Raw genomic sequence first — 26,863 nt, 5'->3', positions numbered from 1 at the left:
TGTACCAAACAACCAGTTCGGGTTTAGACACTCAATTTCTCAAGTAATTTCAAAGAATGATCTGTTTCTTTGGCAGAGTTTTCTTGATCCCTTGATATATCACACGATATAGTAATCAAAAATCGAAATAGCTGAAGAACCTTAGAAAACAGGCAAAATATAAACAGTTAAATAATAAATATTACTATGAATTACCAAGCAGTAATGTCAATATTAAACCATAAAATGACTACTATAATTGGAAAAAAACTGTCTTTGAAGAAAGAAAGAACCCGGACCTTTTGCTAGTAACGAATAGTAGGAATTAATTAAACCATAGTGGCAACTATTAAAAGCATGGACAACCAAAGCTTAAAAGAGAAGATCATTTCTGAGGATCCACTTGCAGCAGGAGATGGTGAAGGTGCCCATGTTGATGATGGAGTAATTGGCTCCAATGGAGAATTAGGCTTAGGCGAAGGCGACGACGAGGACGAAAGTGAGGATGAGGGCGAAGACAATGGCGAGGACGAAGGCGAGGACGATGATTTCGTTGGCTTAGGAACTCTGATGTCAATTTTCTGGCCATTTTGACAATGGCCAGGGAAGCTGCAAATGAAGTAGAAATGGCCTGGCCTTATGATCACAAAGGTGTCATTGCCAGTGTTAAAGGTGGAATAAGTTGTTGTCGCATTGCATGCATTGAAGTTCTTGTGTGTCACTCGAACCACGTTGTGGAATTGCTTGTTGTACTCAAACACTGTCCCAAAGAACACAATAATAAGGGTATAACTCAAAATCAAAAGCGAATACATAGTAATATACATTAACATCCAAAAGTATCTCAATTGGTCGGTTATAATTAATGTCATTTTCAAAGAAGGAAAACTCTTGGTGGTTAATTTCATACCCTAATAGGACCTTATTCCCTAAAAGAAAAACTCTACTGATAATTTATAAAGTAAGAATAAGTAAATCCATATTATAATATATTTGTATACAACTACAACGTAACGAAGTAGGCCAAAGTTTCGCAATACATTAGAATAAAAGATTCTATTTAGTTCCTTGATAAATTATATGATTACTGCTATTTTAACAACAATTTTCCATATGAAGTTCTGCATGTAATAGATGGTGATATTAAACACTGTTTTAATATTATGAATTTGGTTATTTTCGCCTAAAAGAGAATTTAATTACTTTTGCTATTTGATCTAAAGCAGAGAAAACATATTAACACTTCATAAAGGCCGTACAATCATTGGATTTTATGCGGCCTAATTTACTTTTGCATTGAAAGTTCATATAAGCATACCTAAACTTGGTGTTCTTCTGCAAGGAACACAGAAAAAAGATAGATCTATCATCTATGCATGTGACCAAATCTTTTCTCTTGTTCTTAATCCCCTTGGGTGAAAAAAAGCATCTCTACCATTACTCAGTTTTATATAAAATAATGTTAAAACTTTTTAATGACATAGATCCAAAATCCCATCACATTTCTATTTCGAAGAGTATGACTCTTTATTTTTAAGTGATATAACAAAGTAAATACTTTTTTTCTCTATATCGCCATCTCATCATGGTGAATAATTACCAAGCCTACACTTTTGTGATACAATTCCTTTTAGTAATTCAACATTCACATGCCATGAGTAAATTACTTACCAATGGAATCGCCAACACGAAAATTCTTACTGGCAGACCAAGATTTGTAGTCAAAGTGACCAATGTCTGCCCACCCAGTGGAGTCACCAACCTTGTATACTTCACCCTTTGTTACGCCACAAAATACCAGAACCATCAAAAACAACAGCATGGCTTTCTTCGGCAGAGTCATAGCTAATAATTAGTCAAAAGAAATCGAGGCACAAATAAGTTTCGAAAGGTGAGTGAATGAGAGTGTCTAGTTGTATATAACAACCAGTTTTATCAGTTTTTGGAAAGAAAAAGATTTTGTTAATTGTATATAACAACCAATTTTATCAGTTCTTGGAAAGAAAAAGATTTTGTTAGAATTTACCATTTGGGCATATGTGATTTCTGGTAGCTCCTTTAATTCTTTTCAATTCATGATTTTCTTTCCTTTTTTACTACTGATGTTAATTGATACTCACGTAAGTTATTAATGGTTACATCTGTCATTCCAACCTATCATTGTGATTATTATCAGCGATTTGCATTTTTTTTTTCTAGTTTATGTTTGGGAGTACGTTTTATACTCTTATGTCTCTTTCACTTTTTTTTTCCGACGGAGATCAAAGATTCCAAAGGCCTCAAATCTAGTTGAGAATAATAAAATACAGGATTTTATTTACATAGACTTAACTTATTTTCCATATCACTTATTCCAACTTATTTTATAAAATATTATTTGTACCTATCTTTTAGGTGTCATGATAGTTTAAAAATTCTTTTACAGTGTTAGTGATTAGAAGTTAAAACTCTAGAAGAATCATCCAAGAGGACAACTCAATCGTTAAGAGACTACAAAACAGAACGCAATGCACGAGTTCGAATAAATTAAAATCTACTAGCATTCCCATACAGACTCATACTAGAACCCAATAAAACAATGGCTAATCACCAAAATGCTCCAGATCATGAAAATTAAACTACAACATCATATTATAGCACAGTACAATTAAAGTAAATAAACTGAACCAATAACAATCATTAACAAAGTGAGGGAAAGCCTAAGCCCATTATTCAAGAACAATGAGGGGGCACTGCTCTTTGTGACTGGGCTAGGTGCAATTACATGCCCATTAGTAGTAGATGAGGCTGGAGCTGGACTTGGGCTTTTACTACTGAAATCAGTGGGCTCAGAAACTTTAAGGACCCTGACATCAATCTTCTGTCCGGCCTGGCAATGGCCTGGAAAACCGCAGATATAGTAGTAGTGACCCGGACCTTTGATGGTGATGGAGTCGTTGCCGGAGGAGTAAGTGGCGATTGGATTTGCAGCGTTACACGAGTGGTAATCGGGGAGGCTCACTCGTAGTACGTTGTGTTGTGTTCGGTTGTACTGGAAAACTACAGTACCATTTGAAGTTGAAATCAATGACAAATGCTACAATGTGGTAAATTTTGATTTTTATCATCTCACATATCATGAATTTTTCAGGTTATCATGTTATTGTTAAAAGCATTTAAGTAGTACTAAACTAGACAAGTTATACAAGATACAAATTATAGGTAACCTTAGAGAAAAGAAGATATCGATATACTAACCTTAATAAAGGAAATTAGTAATCAGGAAAAATAAGTCAAACATTCTAATTTCTATATCAATAACAACGTTCTAGAATCACATCCACGACTCTAGTTCTCTCACAAGATGTATGATAGGTATATGTATAATATATATATACGTATTCAAACTTACTTTATGTAAATCATGATTTTATTCAACTTATTAAATTTAAATCCTGAATCAAAGAGTACAACTCGATCAAGCATCAGTTAACAATAGTGTTACGAGTACGAAATTTAGTGGAAAGACACAATTTGTTTCTCAATTAAATTGGTTTAATTTTATCACAAGGGGACTACTCAATAGCCCCTAATTTCACGATCAAGAATCTCAATAATTAGTTCTTTGTTCATAAAATTTTCATGCTCTCTACTAACCAAGTGAAAAAGGAAAAAGAACTGCCAAATGTCAATTATCTAAACAATCTTGTGTTACAAGTAGTTAGCCGTGAACCTCAATCGAACACAAATTGCTGGAAGATCTAAAATGATCGTATGGACTCAGGAAATTGAAACTAAAACGGAAGCTTTATACAGAAGGCGGACTTACCGAGAATGTCGCCGACCCGGAAAACTTTAGAAGAAGCCCACATATGGTAGTCAACATTGGCGCCGCCGATCGTCCAACCAGCAGCATCACCCACTTTGTACACGGCGCCGCCGCCTAGCGTGGCTGTAAACAAACTAAAAACAGCCATTGTTGAGAGCAAAAACATAGCTTCATTCGTAAAAACCATGATTCAACAGCCAACAGCAAAAAGAATTCCAGTAATCTATAAAAAGTAACTTAGAATTCAAATGAAAGGAGCGAGTTACACAGAAGTGTTGTTATGGAATCGATAGGAAATGCATTTCACACTGTCATTATATAACGCTTCTGCAGACTGAGTGAAGAAAAAGCCAAGACTTGGTCTTTGTATGACTCACAAATATTTCGTGAATTTGGAGAACTTTGTGAGTTGGTTCCGTTGGGTAATGCATGCGAGATATATGCCTTTGTCCAGATAGGCTAGTCATTACCCATGTGTAGGGTGACAAAAGTTAACCGCCCAGTTTATTCACTAAAAAATGGGTTGGATAATAAATTTTTTAAAAACGGGTCAAATATGAATAATAATCATATTACCCATTTGGATAATAACTAAATGGATAACTAATGAGTTTAACTTTTATATTTGTAAAACCTTAAATTGGGGTTCCTCAACTTTGGGAGATTAGGAATTCTCACAAAAGTGATCATATTCATGAAGCCATAAATAATATGATTACGCATATTGTCCGCCGGTTAACCCGTTTTTTATCCGTATTAAATATGGATCGGATCGAATAATTTATCCATTTTTTTCATTACCCATTTTCGACCTGCCCCCTATCCGACCCGCCCGTTTGTCACCCCTACCTATGTGGATGAAATACCAGTACAAGGCTGCTCACTAATGTGACATATATGTCAAATGATCAATCAATTCAGATACGAATTCAAAATTTTAAATTAATACGTAATGCATGGACATGGTCTCGTTGATTTATTTTCTATGGGAACATCAAGTAGTGGAACTTGATTATGAACGTGTTAATCCAAGAAGAGAATGCTTTATTTAATTCTATTGTTTTTTATAACAATGGAGGAATTTCATACCCTCCTTGTTTAACCCAAAAATAGTTTTTATGGTCAAAACTAATATTAAGAAAAATTGGGTTACTGATAACCAAAATTACTTCACTTTCTTGATAATATAGAAATAAAGTAAACAATTGAGATAATAAGTAAAGGAAAGAAAGCTTATCTTTTATTGCTAATCTCCCCCAGAATTGCGGATTAGAATCTTGAATCAAATAAAAAAAATGATTGATTGCATAAATTTAGAGATATTCAGATGAAAGTACAAAATGAGGTATGGGTCCTTATATAAGGATACACAGTTGTAATGGTTTTCCTACTTAATTCTGACTCGTTAATGGCATTAATTGCCTTGATTGCCCGTTACCAAATTTACTTGTAACGGTTATAGTAATAACAGAGGATCACACGTAATCAAAGCTAATGTTGATTCCCCTTCCATATTTACAACCAATTCATGAATCTTCCCATTTTATGGTCTTCATACATCTCGTGCCTATTTCCTCTTTTTCAGTTATCAGATCTGGTACCTTCTCTGATAAAACAATGTGGGTATTTTATCTGTGTCTTTCTGTCTTTCTTTATTGACCTAATTATAAGTGCCACGTGTCACCTCGTTGTTGGTCCACGTATCATGCCTTTTTTTCACCAATACAGATAGTCTCCCACTTTCTGAATAGTTCATAATGACGGTTTCTAAATGATGTTTTTTTTATTTTTCCTATAAATACCATATCATACACAACTTTGAAAATCTCTTCTACCTCCTTGCATCCATATTCTAACTTCGTCTTATAGTTCTCTTTCTTTCTCTGTGTTTTCACCATTAAAGATGTCTTCTCGTTCTTTAAACCCTTATTCATCATCGGACCCCCGTAAGATAGTGATTATTGATGAACTTTCCCTCTCTTCTGCTCCAATTTGAAGTAGAAGAGGTGGCAGACTTTGTAGCTTAGGCTCTTTTCTACCCCTTCTCGGAGGGATACTGCCAAATCTTCCTCCTCTAGAGCTAGAACTTCCATAACCCATTGTATCTGAGATTGTTCCTCAAGAATTTTCTTTCATACCAAACTGTAAAACTATGAGAAAATAGGTTTCTTTCATGGCATCACTTAACCCTGCTGATCATTACCCTAGTTTGATCACTCCTGGCCTCCTTTCCTTGGTCCGTCGTGAATGCAATTGGAAACCAGATTTCCCAGTGATGACCTCTAGTGCTGATAATAGAATTACCTCTTATCATGAAGGTTATTCTTTTGTTTATACCTATGCTTTTACTTTAGGGTTTAACCCCCCTATTGACCCCGTAATCATTGAATTTTGTCGTTACTTCAATGTCTGCCTTGGCCAAATAGGTCCGATCATGTGAAAGGTAGTAGCTTGCCTCTGTTATTTGTCAAGTTTGGTTTTTGCTCCTTTTACTTTTCGTCACTTACTCCACCTGTACTCCCCAAAGCTCTTTCGCGGGGATGATTTCTCTCTTGTGGCAAGAAGTAAGAGAGTTTTAGTTAGCCCCGAGGATGACCATGACCGTGGCTGGTATGTCCGGTTTGTAGATGTTCTCACTCGTGACTTAGTGGATGATGAGAATGTGCCCTTCCTGAGAAGTGAAACTTTGCACGTGGGTATTTTTCTCTATTTCTTTATTTCTCCTAGGGGTGTTCATGGTTCGGTTTGGATCGATTTTTCTCTAAAAAGAAGCCAAACCAAGTAAGTCGGTTCTTCAAATATTGGAACCAAACCAAACCAATTAAGTCGGTTTTTTATCGATTCGATTCTTGTCGGTTTTTATCGGTTTTTCGGTTATTTATCGATTTTTTTCTTAAATATGAAACATACACTACCAAACACATATTCCGGTGATATTTTCAACGTAACACTATCAAACTAATTGCTCTTTGATAAATATATCATTTACCAAAATATATTGATGATAATTGAATCAAATAGTGATGAATAATTTAAGTACTCAATTAAAAATTAATTATTTTTAACATAAAATAAATTTTTATACATGTACTTAGCAAAAGCAAACTACCAATCAAACTAGAATGTAGAGGCAAAGAATTAGATTATTGTAATAGCAAAGAACTAGACTTAAAATACAAGCGATTAATATGTACCATAACATTTTAGAAACTTTATATAAAAATATACATGTATATAGGTGTAATAATAAATTTAAATAGCTACTTCTATATTCGGTTTGATTCGATTTTTTTCGGTTATTTTTTGATTAAAACCAAAATCAAACCAAATTTGATCGATTTTTAAAATTCAAAACCAAAACTATACCAAACCTAAAAAGTATAAGTTTTCGGTTTGGTTCGGTTTTTCGGGTTTTTATGAACACCCCTAATTTCTTCCAATGTTTCAATTTTTCTCACATACGTTTATATTTATTTTTCAGCTACCATGGAAGTTTTCAGAGAATTCCCTGACTTCCGTGATTGGGTAGAAAAAATATAGATTGTTGCTCTCATGGACCAGAGATCATGGTGGATGGAAAGTGAAAACCCACGATATATTTTTATTTCCATGGTTTTCTTTCCCTTTGTTTTTTTTCTTCTTTGATCCCTTTTGTTATTGCTGTTTCTAGGGTTTGCCAATTCGTGGCATCAGCCCTGCTTCCGTTCCTTCTGCTAGGCTTTCTATTAGCTCTGCACATAAACAAATTTTGAGTGTAACTTCTTCTAAGACGAAGAATGCTGAAGTCAGTGACTCCGAAGAAGAAGATAATGAAGAAGGTTCCTTAGTGAGGAGGCCACGAGTTAGAAGATGCGTGGTTTTAAATGATGAAGCCACTGTTTCTCGAGACCCACCTTCAGGCTCCGCGCCTTTTAGTCTTATTGATCAGCCAGAGAGTGTCCGTTTGGATATCTCTGATGAAGATATTGACCATTTTGGTAATCCCCCTTCAAGTCCCATTGATAGATTTTTCGCCCAAGGATTTGAGGGTGAAAAAGATTTTGGCCTCGTATCTGAAGAGCCACCACTTGCTACTCTTTCAATGACCCCAGTTACTTCTGCTGTTAATCCTCCCATTTCTTCTGCTCCCTTACCTACAGATACCCTTGTTGTCGTTCCTGCCACTGCTTCTTATGATGAAGCCAAACCTTCTAGCGGTATACAAGACATGAAGAAAGTTTTGATTGAAGTCCCCGATGGTGGTAATCTGTTAAAGAAATCAGGCCAAGCTACTGTATGGTTGAAACCATTGATTGGTCCCGTGGAAAGGAAAAAACTTGAATCTCACAGCTCTTTGACCTTAATGAATGACGTTATTCATTCTGCCCTCAAGGTATATCTCCATTATCTTTATATTTCTTCCTTTTCTTTCATGTTTATAATTCCTCTCCTTTGTCTTTCTACAGATCAATTTAACAGGTATGTAGCTCATGAGGAAGATATCTTGGGCTGATCAACAAGTGATTAAGCTGTGCACCAAGCTGATAATTAGAAGGAACAATTTGAAAGCCTTCAACTTGAAAAGGATGTTCTTGCTGAGGAAAAGGGAGCTTTGGAGAAACAACTGAAGATAACCACCGCTAAATTAGTGGTTTTTAAGGCTTCTTCCAATCAAGTTGAAAAGGATAAGGATAGATTGGCATCTTCCTTTGATGAGCAGTACTCAAAGGCAACTGAAGAAATTAGAAGCTTGAAAGAACTTATAAATCAGAATGAGGTATACGTGGGTGATTTGGTGCAAACACTCACCCAAGCTCAAGAGGATCTCCGTGCCTCTTCTGATAAGATTCAATTCCTTGAGAGTTCTCTTGAACCTTTGAAGGCATCCTATAAAGCTTCGGAAGCTGAGAAAGAAGACTTGAGGGTTGAGATAGAGTAGTTAGAGAAAGATTATGAAGCTCTTAAAGACAAGCTAACACTTGATATTAGCTGGGCTTTTCTGAATACTCATCTCGATACTTTGACCGAGACTAACCAGGAGGGTTTTGACCTTAATGATGAAATTGCAAAAGCTAAGGAAGCGATTGAGAAACTTAGCAACATCAAAGCTTCTCAACACCCGAGGATGAAAGTTTCAAAGGTGATGGAGATAGACTTAATCCTGGTGAAGCAGATGTCCAACCTTCGTCTTCTCAAGTTGATCTGTCTACCCCCGTTAATGATGCTCATTAGTTTTTACCCTTTGTCTCAGAAGTGGCGTGTGTTGGTGTTTGTTGAAACTTTATTGTTTTTATTTCTAAGTAGTTTCTGGGAAGTTTTGCCTTCCCTATATTCAGGATGTTGATATAAATATCATTTCGTTGCATATTATGCCTTTTTGCTCTTTAAGTTCTCGAGCTTATACTTGCATTCAAAAATGCTTTAATAGACCACGTTTTTAGTATGCACAATTTTTTTATATTAAAAAATGGACCTTTTATATTAACAACACTAATTATGATGGCGTCTCATCTTCATATTGATGTAAAGATATGAAATATGAAGTAATTTGAAGAAGTTTTTATTTTTGAACTTTCAAATAAATATTCATGTACAACATTTTCATAACTGCTTTCTTTATAGCAGGTTTACAAGTACATGTACATTTTTCCGTGATTAAATCTATGGCCTTAACCTAAATTTTCATGGGAGTTTTCTGTAGGTTCTTCAACTCTTTACTGCCCATTCTTTCTGCGAGCTTGAACACTTTGAAAATTTGACATTTTATTCCAAGTTTTGCCTTTGGCTAAGTTATGCTTTTGTGGTGTACATCTTATTTTCTTGTGTACTCTTCCATATGCATAGTCCCCCCAGTTTTGGAGCATTGAAGCATGAGGTCTTGAACACTGGATCAACTGCATACTTTGGTCATTTCCCTAAAAAAAGAAACACACACGGGACTCAGAGGTAACTTTTTAGATGATGACTGCTTAACCCTTGCCATCAGAATTGTTGTAACCTAGACCGAAAATAATTAAATATTCTGCGTGTCTTTCGGGTCTAATGTCATCATTTTGTACGGGCTAGCTTTTTGCCTATTGTCTACAATAGTTAGTAAAACTTAAATGAACAACGTAAAAAATGAAATTCTAGGATACCTGACCATGGGTATTAACTTCTTCAGAAGTAATACTTCTTCAAATGGACTGCATTCCAATAGGATGGTAACACCTTGCCGTCCATAGTTTCCAACTCGTATGCTCCTTTTCCAGCAATGCCTTTAACTCTATATGGGCCTACCCAATTTGGACTCAACTTTCCTGCATTTTCTGCTTGTGTTGATCGAAACACTTTTTTGAGGACAAAGTCCCAAATTTTGAAATACCTTAGGTTCTCCTTCATGTTGTAGTACCATTCAATCATCTATTTTTGAGCCGCCATCCGAGTCCATGTTGCCTCTCTTCTATCTTCTGTCAAATCTAAGTTTATACAAAGTTCTTCTTCATTTGACGCTTCATTTGTATGCGTGTATCTTGTGCTCGGTTCCCCTATCTCTACTGGAATTAAAGTCTCAGTCCCATATACAAGCAAGAATGGGGTTCTCCCGTGCTTATCTTTGTCGTAGTTCGGTAAACCCATAATACCCCCGATAGTACTTCTGACTACTCCTTTTGATTCTTCCAATCGCTTCTTTAGGTTGTTGATGATGACCTTATTTGTCGACTCAACTTGACTATTAGCTACGAGGTGATAAGGTGCCGAAGTAATTCTTTTAATCTTCTAACTTTTGAAAAATCAGTAACTTTCGCACATACGAATTGGCCCATTATCATAAATGATTTCCTTTGGGACTCTAAATCGACATATTATGCTTCTCCAAATGAAGTCCATAACTTCCTTTTCTCGTACCTTTTTAAAGGCATCTTCTTCTACCCATTTTGGAAAATAATCCGTTAGAATTAACAAAAACCGTACCTTTCCTTTAGCTTGAGACAGTGGACCTACGATATCTATTCGCCATTTCCTGAATGGCCAAGGTGATATGACTAAATGTAGCAATTCTGTTGGTCGATGCATATTATTTGCGTACACATCTTGTTACGAAATTTTCTGCTTCATCTTCCATTTTTGGCCAATAGTATCCTGCTCTTATTAGCGATTTTATCAACGATCTTTCCCCGCCATGATTACATCACTGCCCCTCATGTACTTCTCTCATTACATATTCTGTTTGTGAAGGTCCAAGGCACTGTGCTAAAAGGTCTTCCAAATATTTTGCGATATAAATTGCTTTCAATTGTAGCAATCGAGATTTATTTTTATCATCGGGCAACATTCCTTGCTACAAAAAGTTCACAAACTCGTTTCTCCAATCCGAAGTTAAATTATTGAAGTTTACCTCATTCTTAGTTTGGTCGAGGGCTGAATAAAACAAGTGTACCACAACTGTATTTTCTGCATTTGACGCATCAGCCACAGATGCCAGATTTGCTAATGCATCTGCTTCTGCGTTTTTCTCCCTAGATATTTGTACAGCTTTTCAAGTCTGGATATGCCTCAGTAATTCCCATACCTTTTCTAGGTATTGCTACATTCGTGTCTCTCTTTCCACATAAGTTCCTTGCATTTGGTTTACTACCAGTTGCGAGTCGCTTTTGATTATGATTTGTTCAATACCAAGCTCTCTCGTGAGCTCCAAACCTGCAATCACAGCTTCATACTCTGACTCATTGTTAGTAATTAGATAACACTTTATTGCCTGCCTTATGACTTCTTCTGAAGGTGAAATTAAATTAATTCCTAAACCTGCTCCTTTAACATTTGAAGAACCGTCAGTAAACAAGGTCCAAGTCCTCGGATTAGCTCCAGTGAACACTCGCAGCTCTTTTTCTGCTTCTGGAATCAGGTTCGAGCTAAAATCTGCTACGAAATCCGCTAGTACCTGAGACTTTATAGCAGTTCTAGGCTGATATATAATATCATATTCACTAAGCTCTATAGATCATTTAACTAATATTTCTGACAATTCTTGTTTGTGTAATATATTCCTTAGTGAAAAAGCAGTTATAACAGAAATGGGATGACATTGAAAATAAGGTCGTAACTTCCTTGATACCATAATTAAAGCTAATGCAAGTTCCTCTAAATATGGATACCATGTCTCGGCATCTAATAAGGATTTATTAACATAATAGACCGGAGGCTGCTTACCTTTGTCTTCACGTACCAGTACAGGGCTTACCGACACTTCTGACACAGCAAGGTAAATGAGCAATCTTTCCTCGTCTCTTGGCTTTGCTAACAGGGGCGGTTTTGATAAATATGACTTTAAATCCTTCAGAGCTTGTTGACATTCATTATTCCATTCAAATTGATTTTGCTTTTTCAATATTGAAAAGTATTTAAAATATTTTTCTGAAGATTTGGATATAAACCTTCCCAGAGCTACTACTCTACCTATTAATCTTTGTACCTCTTTTTTGCTCGTGAGTACATCAGGTATTTCCTCAATTGCTTTGATCTGCGCGTGATTTACTTCAATACCCTTGTTAGAAATAAGAAAACCCAAGAATTTCCCTAAAGATTAGAAAACGTGCTCCAAAATTTACAACAATTTTTAACCCCGATCGAAAAGTCGATAAAAATCACCCTCGGGCCCATGTGCCCGAATTCTAAAAATTTTTAAAGATAAACTCTGCCCATGACATCACAGACTCAAATATATAATTTATTCTCAATTCCATGTCCAAAATTCGTGGTCAAAATCCAAATATACAAGATTCTAGATTTTTCCACCAAAGCCCTAATTTCTACTAATTCCCATGTCCAAATCCATATAAACTCATGTATTTAACTCAAAATTGTGAAGAAGGTACTTACCCTATTATGATCGATGAAGATGGCACTCCAATGTGCTCCAAAAGCGGCTCCCATGGGCGAAATGAAATGAGATTGAGCCACACCTTCGTTTTAAAGAAGACACTGCCCAGCTCCGACTTCCGCACCTGCGGTCACTTGACTGCTTCTGCGGTTCCGCTGGTGCGGCCCAACTACCGCTTCTGTGGTCTTTTACCAGACCCCTCAACTCCGCATCTGCAGCTCCACGCGTGCAGGTGCGGTCCCGCTTCTGCGGATCTTGACCGCATCTGCGGTCCATGCCTCCCCCAGCAAAATCCGCTTCTGCAAGTCCTTTTCCCGCACCTGCGGCCCTCCTCACGCAGGTGCGATTACACCAGAAGCTCAGCAGCTTCAGCCCTTCTTCAAATTTCAAATTCTATCTGTTAACCTTCCGGAATCCACCCGAGGCCCTCGGGACCTCAACCAAATATACACATCCCGAAATACGTTACAAACTTAGTCGAGCCTTCAAATCACATCAAAATAACGTCGGGCTTACTGAAATTTAGAATTTCAACTTCTACATTCGATGCCAAAACCTATCAAATCACGTCCGATGGACCTCAAATTTTGCACATAAGTCACATTTGATATTACAGACCTACTCCAACTTTCGGAATCGGATTCCGACCCCGATATCAAAAAGTTCACTTCTGGTCAAACTTCTCAAAACCCTTCAAATTTATAACTTTAGCCAAATGACTCCAAAATGACCTACGGACCTCCGAATCCACTTCCGGACGCGCTCCCAATACCAGAATCACCATACAGAGCTATTCCAGACTCGGAATCCCAAACGGACATCGATAACATTGAAATGCACTTCAACCTAAATTTATGAAATTCTTCCAAAATGCTAACTTCCACAATAGGTGCCGAAACGCTCCCGGGGCATCCAAAACCCGATCCGAACATACGCCTAAGTCCAAAATTATCATACAAACCTGTGGAACCTTCAAATCCCGATTTCGAGGCCGTTCACTCTAAAATCCTAACTTAGTCAATTCTTTCAACTTAAGGCTTTCGAAATGAGAATTTTCTTTTCAATTCAACTCCGAACTTCCCGAAATTCAATTCCGACCACATGCACAAGTCATAATACCTAAAGTGAAGCTGCTCATAGCCTCAAACTGCCGAACGATGCGCTAGAGCTCAAAACGACCGGTCGGGTCGTTACATGTACGTTACCCCATTAACTTCTTCTTCCCCGGTTATGACGTTTACCGTTCTTTTTGGAGATGGGAAATTTGGTGGTTCTTGCCTGTTTTTCATGTAAGATTGTTTTTCTTTCTTACTGAGCGGATCAGTGAGATAGCCTTGCTTCAGTAGATATTCAACTTCCCCCTATAAGAGCCTGCAATCTGATGTTCTATAGACATGATCGTTGTGAAACTCGCACCGAAATTCCTGATCCCTTTTGCCAGGATCTGACTTCATTTATTTCGGCCATCGTACCTTGTCGCCCATTCCTATCCGAACAACCACAAATTCGGATGTACTGATGTTGAAATTGTAATCTCCTATTTTTGCATGAGAGTTTGAATCATTGCCTCATGTATTATGTTCCCTTTTGAATCGGAAAGAGGAACTCGTCTCCTTTTGTCTTGATCTTGAATCAAACCGTGCATTTTCTTGTTTAGATCGGGAATCTCATCCTGCGAGTCCCATGTAGGGCTCGTACCTGTTCTTACCAGTCATTTTTTCCATTTTTGAACGTCTAGATCTTGGCCTTTCTTCTACCCTTGGTTGAGTAACCATGTCTTCTTCTATTCGCAACTTCGTGTTGTATCGATTGTATACATCGTTCCAAGTAGTTGCAGTAAACTCCCACAAACTCTCTTTCAACCTCCTCGTGGCTTCTGAACTTTTCTCATTCAAATTACTTGCCAAAGCCGCCCAGTTATCAGGTACTTGTGGCAACATCATTCTCTCACGTTGATATATTCCATCATTTTTTCTATTTTTTTTGCCCCCAAATGTGCTTTTATAAATGAATATGCAAGCTCATCAAAAGAGTCAATAGAGTTTTCAGGTAAGAGTGAGTACCATGTTAACGCCCCTTTCGTGAGAGTTTCGCCAAACTTTTTGACCAAGACTAATTTAATTTTTTGCTTGGTTAAATCATTGCCTTTGACCCCTGTGGTGAATGCAGTAACTTGATCTCGTGGGTCGGATGTCCCATCATATTTAGGGATATCAGACATTTTTAACCTTTTGGGAATTGGTAAAGGTCGCACTTGGCTTCCAGGGCTGTTACGAATATTTGTCATTATTCGCACCCTTGATTACTGGAGACATGCCAGGTATTTGCTCTATACACTCGTTTTGCTCCTTGAGTTATTTCTGCAAAGTTAGTACTAAACTTTGTAAATTAGAATTATTAGGTGTACCTGATCCTCCATCTCTGGATTCGTTTGATATTTCTTCACTTCCAGAATTGTCAAGCCCTGAACGCGGGTTTTCCAAGGTGGTATGTACTAGTGGAGGAGTTTGCACAACGTTGGGCAATCGACTCGCAAAAGCCCGCAGTGCTTCATTCACGTGTTGTGCAATCAACTGTTTCAAAGTATCTTGCTCGTTAGCTTGTTCACCTGCTTATTGCCCATCAATGCGAGTAGCAGACCTTTCAGGTGAACTTTCTTGTGAATGTTGTGGAGTAGCTATGAGTGTGTGATATGGTAGAGTTCCGCCTTGTTGATTTATTTGATCAATTTCGTAAGCAGTAGATATGTTTTGTTGCTAAAAAATGACATTGGGAAAGTTAATAGATTATCAGATTCCCGGTTACGGAACCAATTTGTTTAACTCAAAAATAATTTTTATGGTCAAAGCTAATATTGATTCTCCTTCCATATTTACAACCGATTCATGAATCTTCCTCTTTTATGGTCTTCATACATCTCGTACCTATTTCCTCTATTCAAGATGTCAGATCCGGTGCCTTCTCTGATAAAACACCATAGGCATTTTTTCCGTAACTTTTTGTCTTTCTTTATCGGCCCAATTATAAGCGCCACTTGTCACCTCGCTGTTGGTCCACGTGCCATCCCTTTTTTCCACCAATACACTCCTAAATTGATTTTGGGTAACAATTTTTTTTCAAAATAGATTTTTGAAAGAAAAAAATATTCAAAATTTCTTTTATAATTCGATCGGTATGATTACAATCAACTGTTTTTTCCTCCGTCAAAGTAATATGCATTAAGCTAAAACATTAGTCAACTGCTTACCTAATGAGTTTAATAGCTTGTTTGGTTCAACTTCTAATATCAGCTTATTTTAAAAAGTGATTTTAAGAAAAGTACTTTCAGTGAGAACCGATTTGTGTTTGATTAGTTAATTTGAAAAGCACTTTTGAATAGTAATTTGTGTTTGGTCAAGCTTTTAAAAAGTATTTTTAAGTGTATTTTTCTCAAAAATGATTTTCAAAAAATTGGAGAGAAACTATTTTTTTCCGCTTCTACTCAAATATACTTTTTACTTGCTAAAAGCTTGGCCAAACACCTTAACTTTGGAAAGAAAAAAAAAACAGATTTCACCACACACAAAAAAAAACACTTTTGACAAAAAAGAAGCTAGCCTAAATTTGCTATATTTAGCATATTGTATTTGTGTATATAAACTATGTATAACTTGAGTCTAATTCGATACTTTTTCCCTGATTCAAATATTCAAAAGCTAGCTCATATAATATATGTTCTATTTAGTAATTAAATTTTTGTATGTTTAAATGGCATGCTTATGCATTGAGACTAATTAGTGATCAAGGTCTGCTAAAATGACATACTAATAGTTTTGAGATCTTGAATTCTAATTTCTTGAGTTAGGTAATTTTATTGCACTGCAAAAAAGAACAAACAAGCATATATACATAGCAAACACACAATTCGACTACAACGCTGAGTTATGTGTTGTGATACATTTTATCAACTGTTAATCATGTTAAATATTTTAGTGAGAAAATTTTTTTACCGTGTTTTTCTTCTTCTTTTTATAACACTTCTTAATTTCGTATTTCAGAATTACAGAACTTTAACTACTATGTTACGTGAGCCTGTTTGAGATTCTCCAAACTTTTAAAGATTATATAAATGTAGTTCATTTTAGGATTTAAAGAATGAACATCTATTTTAGTTTCACGGTATTTGGAACGAATTTTCGACACACGAAAAATAACTGCAATCACAAAGGAATAAAGTAATTCTATCAATCAATTGTGAGTACAATTATGTTTCTCCTTGATTTTTCTTTCCTGATTATCTCCGTGATTCGAGGGCTAGAGCAGCGTGTTTCTGGAATATAGGATGATATAGACATTCTTGGATGTATCTGATATCCATGAAAGTGTGTTGCGGATCTTCTTGAAGTATTTGATTATCAAGAATTATCCGGCCACATCTTGATCTTTTTGTGAGTATGCCGTGAGTTTATGGGATATTCGAGATGATCTTTATTTTTTAGATGCCATTTTTAAGGAAACATGTAACCCTTTTTATAGGAGTGACCTAAGATTTGGGTAGAGTAGCCTCCAAGTTAGGTTTTTGCTAGAGTAGCTTCCAAGCAACCCTAATAGACTCCTAGAATTTCAAGAGTAGAGTCTTGAATTTAGGATTTAGCCTAAATTTCATATAGGCTTGATCCATTAAAATTTCGATATCTACGCACGGTATCACCCAACCCTGTTAATGCTTTGAGCCTTCATCTTTATTTTTGAACCCTTTTTTGCTAGTATTTGTTTCGCCTCAACAATCAGCCAAGTCCTAAGTGAAAGAATTTTGAATTTACCTAAAAGTTGCTTTTATACTACTGAAATTTGATTGTTCTTTATCGTGTGCGTACTCGCCATTATTCAAAATTGAAAAGAGAGAAAAAACATAAGAAAGAGAATAACAAACTAAAATGTAAGAACTTAAAAGAAACAAGAAAATGATAAAAATATTCCCTTATGTTTGGGGTAGTTTAAGATGATCCTTTAAACATACTATGGGCAGTTTTAGTCATTTATATTTATTAAAATTAAATATTTTTGGTCTTTATTATTATCAAAACACATGATGGTGTTGTCTTTGATGAAGAGAAGTAAGAGAGACGTTTAAAGTGAAGAAAATCGTCGGGACAAACTTCTAGGGATTCATTTCCCCCAATTTGTATCTTAAGAAAAATCTTGTTTAAGCTAATTTAATACACCATTTACTCCCTTTGACCGTCAATATATGAAACCAAAGGATCAACATAAATATCTCCTTTGAACCCTTGATAGCACCTTTTGTTGTTGAAATCTTATCATTCTAAAGAAATTATTATATTAGCAATAAGATTCTCTTCCGTTTAAAATTTAAGTCGCACACATGTTTCTTACAAGTCAATTTTATTAGAATAACCATTATTATGTACTATAAACACAACAAAGATAGAAAAAATAAAACATGTTCATAAGATTCTCTTCAATTTAAAATTTAAGTAGCTCACGTGCTTCTCACAAGTCAATTTTGTTAGAATAACGATTGTTACGTATTACAAACATAACAAAGATAGAAAAAATGCTTAGTTTCCATAAACCAAGGACTAAAACTGATTGGGTGCATATTAGACGAATTATTTTATTAAATTAACCCCAAATATAAGGGAATAAAAAAACATAAGAGACTAGCTTTGTCATTTTCTCAACAAAAAAAAAAAAAGAAAGAAGAAGAAGAAGAAAAGACTTCAAAAAAGAAGAAAAAGAAAAGGAAAGGAAAGAACTCTTATCCTAGTTATCCAAAAGTTTGTGCTGAAGTTTCACTCCAAAAGACAATCAAAAGAAGAAAGATTGTTTCTCTGTGCGTTCCACAATGACGATAGCATTCTCGCCTGCAACTCCAGTCCGTTCGCTGTACCAAAAGCCCAATCCTCCCAAACCCCTCCTTTTCTTTCAAGGTATCTATCTACTACGTACTATTCCTTTTCCTCTTGTCTTTCTCTATGACACGCCGGTTGTAGCATTTCAACAAACACCTTGCAGATGATTTTCGCACTTCTGGTAATGTGGTTTCTTTGACGGCGTCTGCGAACTATGTGAGCTTACGTGTCGGAGCAAGGAGCTTGCAGCCTGTTAAGCTATCTTGGGTAAAGAGGCAAGTCCAATTCTATACTCTTGTGTTGTGCCGTTACTTTTCTTTTACTTTCTATTTTTTGTATGTCAGTTGAAAAAGTGAAGTATCTACTAGACACCCTTAATTTTCTAATTGAATATTGGAATGCAACGGGTCCATATTGAGTGGAATGTATATTGAGGAGTTATATAGACTACTCCAACTAGTTCGGGATTTAGGTGTATTAGTAACAATTTTTGTTGTTGTTGTCTTGCTGTTGCTTGCATTTATTTTCCGTGTTGACCAGATGCGAATTTGAACTTTATGGGTTTGTGTTCGAAATTCTACGGCAGCCCATTTGATTTACTGGATCAGAAATCTATTATTTGTACCTATTTAGTGGATCTTTTAACACATATGTACGGTCTGAGTCAAAGTTACGGGGTTTGGATGAAACCGTAACTAGTACACTAAGTCCGCCCCTGTTGTTGAATCTCCATGTACATAACTTGGGCTTGATTTTTTAGAAGAGGAACTGTGAGGTGTGCAACCATCGAACAAATAGAAGCGGAAAAAGCTGCGATTGAGAAAGATGTGGTGAGTATAGTGATTTTCGTTTTAATTATGAAAAGGTATGGCAACTCGTTTATTTATCCTTTTCATATAACCCTTGTATTTTACTTCAGAAAGAAAGGATGGAAAAGACAATTGACAATGTTAGGTCAAATTTCAACTCTATAAGGACGGGACGAGCTAGCCCAGCTATGCTAGATAAAATTGAGGTAAGACGTTTGTAGTTAACTTTTTTTTCAGATGACATTATGCTTCGTTGCTTATGATTAACATGACAAATTATTGATAACCATCATATTTGAATCCGTAGAACATAATGGAGGGCTTACAAAACCATTGAAATCCTATCAACAAATTTATAATTTATAAATGAATTGAAATTCATGTTATTGTAGGTGCCACATTGACGTTATGCAGCTTATGGCATTCTGCAAATTTGTTAACCGACATGTTTTCCTGTAAAATTTTCTTCAGGTCTGCCTAGAGTAACAGTTCCTTTTGTTTTTTCTTTGTCAATTGTACCATGTCCCTTCCCCTCTGGTGTATTATGACTTTTGAGTGATATATACATGTTCTTGCTTAGAGGCTGCTGCACCTTTCTCATTACTTCACTGCAATCCCCTAATATTTCCTTAGTATTTCTCATGTATTCATACTTCATAGTAGTTATCTGGTTGTAGAAATGTGTTGTCTGAGATATGGTAGGCAGTGACTAATATGCTTCTTGGGTAATTAAATTCCAGTGGTAAAATATATCGCTTTGTTTCTTATATGCAAGATGTCTAAGTACAACTTTTCTTTTTTTTTTTTCATTTTAATTGCTGATACAAGGTGGATTACTATGGAACTCCAGTCAGCTTGAAAAGCATAGCGCAAATAAGCACTCCTGATTCAAGTTCTATCTTGGTGCAGCCCTATGACAAATCCAGGTTGAACTTCTGAAACAATTGGAAAAAAAGAAAATTACCTCGGCTAATACTTTGGATGTGTGACCATTATCTCTTGCTTTCTTGATATCAATACTACTTGTAGATTCTTAGATGCATTTTGAAATAGGGTGAGCAAAAGAGTGAGTTCTGGAATTTGGATGTATCAAACAATAGGACGTCAACTTCATCAGACTCATTGCCTTTGTATACTGTTTTTCTTGTATAATTTACATGATAACAAGTCATAGAAGTTGTTTTCATTTTTAAGCTTTAGGCTAATGAAAGTGTCCTCGTGAGAGATTTCGTAGAACCATTTTGATCAACCAATGCATGTATTTGCTCTGCACTCAGCTTTACTTTTTGACTTAATTTTCAGTTTAAAAGCTATAGAGAAGGCTATTGTCAGCTCTGATCTTGGTATGACACCAAATAATGATGGAGAAGTAATAAGAATGTCTGTACCCCAGTTGACATCTGACAGGAGGAAGGTATTAAGTTTTCCCGTGCTCAGTCAAATTTGTTTCTTTTAGATGCCAACTTTGAGCTTGAATTTAACTGTAGCCATTTATGATGTAACCCCATATGGTATGGGTTGGATAGATATTATCTCCAATTTATTAACCCAGTTTTCGGTTAAGTCATGCTTTCTCGTCCTGTATCTTGGGAAAATATTTGTCTATTGTTTCTGGTAATTTTAAATCCCAATTTCATGTTCTCATTAGTGTAGCCACTAATTACAGACAAGGTACTTGCATTTCAGTGCATATCTCTTCATCTGCTCTGTATTAATATCTTGTATTGTTGTCATTAATTTTCTGAAAGTTTTTTGTTTCCTTTATTCTTGTGGTGTATGTGACATCATCTAGTATTATTGACTTGTTTATTTTCGGAGGAGTAGATGACTGGTGATTTTACAGTCTTATAGGTCATACGGAAACAAGAACATTAGGGGCACTAGCTTCACTATGCAGTTTATCTAAAATGACTGGATATCTAGGTTTAATAACTGGTTGGGAGTGACCTTGTTTTAATTAGAGGACTAGCAAACTTGAATTGCACCATATCCCAACTAGAGGTGACTCTTTGCTATTCAAGCTATGTGATTGGCGTACACTTAGGGTACAGAATGTCTTGCTGCCAAATTGACCGGCAGCCATTCTGTTATTTGATTGAGAATTCCTTTTTGATTATGATAAATCAAAAGTTTATGTCTTACAATAGCATGTTTTTATGAAAAAATGTAGTTACAACTTTTGATCTAATTCCAACTTAAGTCTACTTCACCCCGTGGGTTTTCTCAATGTTAAAAAAAAAGGGCAGCCCGGTGCACTAAGCTCCCGCTATGCGCGGGGTCCAGGGAAGCGCCAGACCATAAGGGTTTATTGTACGCAGTATTACCCTGTATTTCTGCAAGAGACTGTTTCCACGGCTTGAACCCGTGATCTCCTGGTCACATGGCAACAATTTTATTGGTTAAACCAAGGCTTCCCTTCGGGCTTTCTCAATGCTTATGATTTGGTAAATATGTGACCTTTCACACCTCTTGACCATGGCATTTATGTCTCTCCTCTGCACGTGCCTGAACCATCTCAGCCTCGATTCCCGCACTTTGTCCTCCACCGAGGCAATACCCACCTTGTTCCTAACAACTCCATTCCAAATATGTGAATAGTTCAGTACATTCAATTTCTATTTGAGTTTGCACTTTTACTTTTCTTATTTTTCTTCATTTTATGTAGGAGCTATCCAAAATTGTTTCTAAACAGGCAGAGGAAGGAAAGGTAAGTTTTATCTATTTTAGAAGCATGCTGTAACTCCTTTCTATTTTCTTTTCTGCTTTTAAAAGAAAATATCCTCTATTCATAATGTAGTGGGATCTACTATCAGAAATAACTCCAATTTGTCCTTTGGTGAACTTGATGTTTCGGATTTACAATTGATCACGACTGTGGTATAGTTATACCTTTACTCTGGTTCTTTTAGAGGTACCCTATCCATGGTCCTTATGGTAGCAAGCAGTAAACTTGGTGTTAAACTGCTCAATAGACTGAAATATGGTTGCAGTCAGTGTATGACATACACAAAGTACTTCATATTCTCTATCCCAATTTGTGATACACAATTACGATGGAAATTCAAACAACTTCTCTCTGTACATGGATTTCCTAAACAACTTAACTAGCCTTTCAATTTTAATAATGTGTTGAATGTAGTGCTGTTATTCTAATCTAAAATGTCCTATATCAATTTAAAGCTTAGATAGCTTCACCCACTATGACTCTTTCATTTGTTTAGGGATGGAGGAGGTAGTGTGTTTATATTGCCTATTAATCAAGTCCACTGGATACTGCTAGCTCTTTCTTATGAAACATTTGCAGGTAGCTTTAAGGAATATAAGAAGAGATGCCTTAAAAGCTTATGAAAAGCTTGAGAAGGTTTGTTGAGCTCTTGGCAACTTATGGTCCTTATCTTTCGGATGTTAGATATTGAGGAATCTTGCCTTTTTTCAGGAGAAAAAGCTTTCTGAAGACAATGTGAAGGACTTATCTGGTGATTTACAGGTACCTAACAAAGTTTGGTGTTCATGGCACAAGAATTCAGAAACAGAAAGTGATTATCCATAATTGTTTATTACCATTTGGCATGTTGGTGTGGAGATAATCCCACCAATTATGTACTCATTTTGTATGAATTTGCTGTGTCAAATTCTCAATCCATATAGAAGGCCAGGCTATACCCTCCTTCAAATTGTATCTTTTGCATTGCAATGGTAATAAAATCGTGACTTGGAACTAAAAAAAGAAAATTGTCTCATAAATCGTAATTTTAAACTGTAAATTACTACTTGGTTGTTTCGACGCCTTGGATTCTAATGGATGAGAGGAACTAAAATTGTTTTCTGGGTTTCTCGTAATACCTACTTCTGCTCTAATTTCTCAAACCCACTGAAGGAAATACCTCCAATGACTAATAAATATCACTACAGAACAACCTGAAGTCTTGCTTCTTATGACATTCTTCCTGCTTCTATGCAGAAAGTCACAGATGAATATATGAAGAAGATTGATACCGTCTTCAAGCAGAAGGAGAAGGTATGTTAATCAAGAATACTCACATGGTCTTTTGAGATTAAATATGCACAAAAATATGAGTAGACTCCAAATTCCCTGGGAACTTTTTCTAATAAGTAATAAACTAGCAGAAAAACTGAGTAGCAACAGTTAAGTTCTGATAGGGGCACTAAAGAAATATTTTCTTCCCCATCCTTTTACCATACCATGTTTCTCTGCAACTTTTCTGCTTCACTAGGCCCTTTCATATACTGTATGTTTCTCTATGCACATTGACTATGTTCTGAATAACAGGAAGTGAGTCTAGTTTCACGTTGTGGCTTCTATGTTCTGAATAACAGGAAGTGAGTCTAGTTTCATGTTGTGGCTGTTTACAGGCAATCCTTTAATCAGATGGAACCATTAATTTCATGCGTGCACGCCCTGAAGAAGCCTTTTACCATTCATATTTTTTCGAACTTTCTAGATTTGTGTTGTCTAGCAATCTTCCTTTTGCTCACCAATAAATAGGGCAAAGTTGGTCATCTTTTGAGAAAGGGTTCTATGGAGTGGCAATATTATATTCTAATTGTTTCAATTTATATTCCATAGCTGCAGCTGAAGCTGCTTTCCCCTCCCATTTACCCTTAACCCAACTCAGTCGTACCCCATAGGTAGTATGATCGTAGTTCATTATCTCTCCATTGTTTTCCACTTCCTCGTGAGGTTTGGCTGCTCACTAGTTTGCCATGCTTTACCTTTTGACTCGCTTATGCTTCCAATCTATTTATCCAATGAGGGTTAGTGGAATTTTTATCGAACACATCTACTTTTTACTCTCAGGAACTGCTGACAGTTTGACTACAGTTCCGTGCAATGTGTACATGGAGTTGGTGCAATAACGAAATTTTTCTTGGAAGGTTCATCTGGTGCATAGGCTTGTAACATGTCTTTGTTTTTCTGTGGAAATGACGTAAAGAGCACTCAGGAACTGGAATGGTCCCAGTTAATTTTGTTTGAATCTGTTGTTACTGGAAAGTATTGCTTAAAGAAGTTAATATGTTTGTAACAACCTGATTTGAGCACCCATCTTCAAGTTGAGGCTGCTGGGTTTTGTAACTATAGCATCCAGAGTTGAACGTACTTGTTGATTGTGAAAGATATACTGTCGTTGCTCTTCTTTCTCTTTATTTTGGAAGGCTCTATTGTCTATTTGTTTGACTAAAGTTGTGACATCTTGTTCATTAATGTGTATATATATACTCTTTTGAGAAGGAATACGCCATTGTCGATGGTGAAGCCAATAGTTTTTGCAAGTTTTCTAAGTCCGGGTAGTGCATTCGCTTTGTGAGCCTCTCTATGCATATACATAAGTGTATGTTTACCAGTTAATTTACTTGTCTGCCAGACGTATTCTTGTAAACCCCTTATATTGTTTGATATAATGGACAACAAAGTAACATACTTCAAACCGTTTCACTTGGCAACTCCCATTCCTTGTCTTTTAATATTATCTTCGAAACACTTTCAATCAAAGAACTCATAGAGCAACAGAAGCACTCGTTGGTTGTCAGCATTCAAAAGTGAATAAATTATTGATTTATCAAGATTTTTCTTACCTTTTGATGTCATTCCGTCTGTGTTGTCTTTAAGTAATTGCTTATGCGAATCTAAGCTTCCCCCTTTAAGTTCAGTTGTCTGTCTGCTTGTATATCACTCATTCAATTATTACATTATATAATATTGTTGAATATAAGTGATTGCCAAAATATAATATTATTGTTATAAAATAAAAGCAATTTAGTAAAACATGAACAAGACATGTTGTTATGAAATAAAAGCAATTTAGTAAAATATGAACAAGAAATGGAGATAGAGAGAAGGAAGAGATTTTCTTCTTCAATTGTGTGTATTTTCTTATCTATTACAAGGCCTTTATATAGGCATGAAAAGTGAAGAAAAATATGTCATTGAATATGTCATTAAGCATAGAAATATGTCATTGAATATGTCATTAAGCATTTGAGAAGATCATGGAGGAAGAGTAGACATCCATCATAATTTGATTTTTCTTATAACACTCCCCCTTGGATGTCCATAGATAATGTACCTCGTTAAAACCTTATTAGGAAAAACCCCTATGGGAAAAAAATTCTAGTGAAGGAAAAAGAGTCCACATGTTTAGAAATACGCCTTTTGGTTGCCTCGTTAAAAACCTTGCAAGAAAAACCCAGTGGGACAAAACCTTGTAAGGGAAAAAGAGTACAACGCGTATTAACTCCCCCTGATGAGAGCATCAATTCACATCCTTGAACCTTCGCATCCCAATCTTGTACACTAGTTTCTTGAAGGTTGACGTCGGTAGAGATTTGGTGAACAGATAAGCCATATTATCACTTGAACGGATCTGTTGCACATTGATATCACTATTCTTTTGAAGATCATGTGTGAAAAATAACTTTGGTGAAATTTGCTTTGTCTTATCCCCTTTATGAATCCCCCCTTCAATTGGGCTATGCATGTTGCATTGTCTTCATACAAAATTATGGGTAGTTTGTCACACTTCAAACCATATTTGTCTCGAATAAGGTGTATTATAGACCTCAACCATATACATTCTCGACTTGCTTCATGAATAGCAATTATCTCAACATGATTAGATGAAGTAGCCACGATTGATTGATTAGTCGATCGCCAAGATATGGAAGTGCCTCCATATGTAAACACATAGCCTGTTTGAGATCGAGTCTTGTCTGGGTCATATAAATACCCAGCATCGGCATAACCAACAAGATCGGGACTGCAATCATTGCCATAAAATAATCCCATATCAGTAGTCCCTTTTAGATACCGTAATATGTGTTTGATTCCATTCCAATGTCTCCTTGTAAGAGCAGAGCTATATCTTGTTAAGACATTAACTGGAAAAGTTATGTCAGACCTTGTAATGTTAGAAAGATACATTAGTGCACCAATTGCACTAAGATATGTTACTTTGGGACCAAGAAGCTCTTCATTATTTTCATGAGGTCGGAATGGATGTGTTTTATCCATATAGAATCGCTTTAAAATCATTTTAGTGTATGCTGATTGATGGACAAAAATTCTATTTTTCATATACTCAATTTGTAGACCAAGACAAAATTTTGTCTTTCCAAGATCTTTCATTCCAAATTCTTTCTTTAAAAAGTCTACTTCTTTAGGAAGCTCTACTGCTTTAGGAAGCTCCCTAGGAGTTCCAATGATATTTAAATTATCAATATACACGGTAATTATAACAAATTTAGATCCAGATTTTTTTTTATAAAGACACAAGGTCAAATTGAATCATTTTTGTACCCTTCTTTCAACAGGTACTCACTCACGCGATTATACCACATGCGCCCTGATTGTTTCAATCTGTATAAGGATTTTTTTTTTAAGCTTTATTTAATAAATTTATTGGAAACCTTAATATGCTTCAGAACAATTTAAATCCTTCAATGATTTTCATTATACGCATATCACGTTTTTCTTGTATTGCTAGATTAAAACCTGAAATGGCGACATCCACCACAGGAGAACATGTCTCTATATAATCAATGCCAGGATATTTAC

The 26,863-nt window shown here is 36.0% G+C and overlaps 3 protein-coding genes across 3 annotated transcripts; 1 reads left to right on the top strand and 2 right to left on the bottom strand.

Annotated features, from left to right (window-relative positions):
- Nucleotides 1–202: 202 nt before the first annotated feature.
- LOC107778987 (chemocyanin-like) lies at nt 203–1,923 on the bottom strand. Its single transcript, XM_016599316.2, has 2 exons — nt 1,651–1,923; nt 203–739 (listed from the first exon to the last, which is right to left on the bottom strand). The coding sequence occupies exons 1-2, from the start codon at nt 1,820–1,822 to the stop codon at nt 309–311; spliced, it is 603 nt and encodes a 200-aa protein (XP_016454802.1). The 5' UTR covers nt 1,823–1,923; the 3' UTR covers nt 203–308.
- Nucleotides 1,924–2,507: 584 nt separating this feature from the next.
- Nucleotides 2,508–4,186, bottom strand: LOC107778988 (mavicyanin-like). Its single transcript, XM_016599318.2, has 2 exons — nt 3,788–4,186; nt 2,508–3,018 (listed from the first exon to the last, which is right to left on the bottom strand). The coding sequence occupies exons 1-2, from the start codon at nt 3,972–3,974 to the stop codon at nt 2,627–2,629; spliced, it is 579 nt and encodes a 192-aa protein (XP_016454804.1). The 5' UTR covers nt 3,975–4,186; the 3' UTR covers nt 2,508–2,626.
- A 14,105-nt stretch (nt 4,187–18,291) lies between these two features.
- LOC107778986 (ribosome-recycling factor, chloroplastic) lies at nt 18,292–24,544 on the top strand. Its single transcript, XM_016599315.2, has 11 exons — nt 18,292–18,559; nt 18,645–18,756; nt 19,242–19,311; nt 19,401–19,496; nt 20,119–20,216; nt 20,593–20,704; nt 21,956–21,997; nt 22,595–22,651; nt 22,727–22,777; nt 23,252–23,308; nt 24,110–24,544. Exons 1-11 carry the CDS (start codon nt 18,475–18,477, stop codon nt 24,125–24,127), a joined length of 798 nt encoding a protein of 265 aa, XP_016454801.1. The 5' UTR covers nt 18,292–18,474; the 3' UTR covers nt 24,128–24,544.
- The last annotated feature ends 2,319 nt before the right edge of the window (nt 24,545–26,863 follow it).

Source organism: Nicotiana tabacum, chromosome 19, assembly GCF_000715075.1.
Source record: "Nicotiana tabacum cultivar K326 chromosome 19, ASM71507v2, whole genome shotgun sequence".
Taxonomy (NCBI): domain Eukaryota; kingdom Viridiplantae; phylum Streptophyta; class Magnoliopsida; order Solanales; family Solanaceae; genus Nicotiana; species Nicotiana tabacum.
The sequence above is the reverse complement of the archived record's forward strand: the minus strand, read 5'-3'. Positions and strand labels throughout refer to the sequence as shown.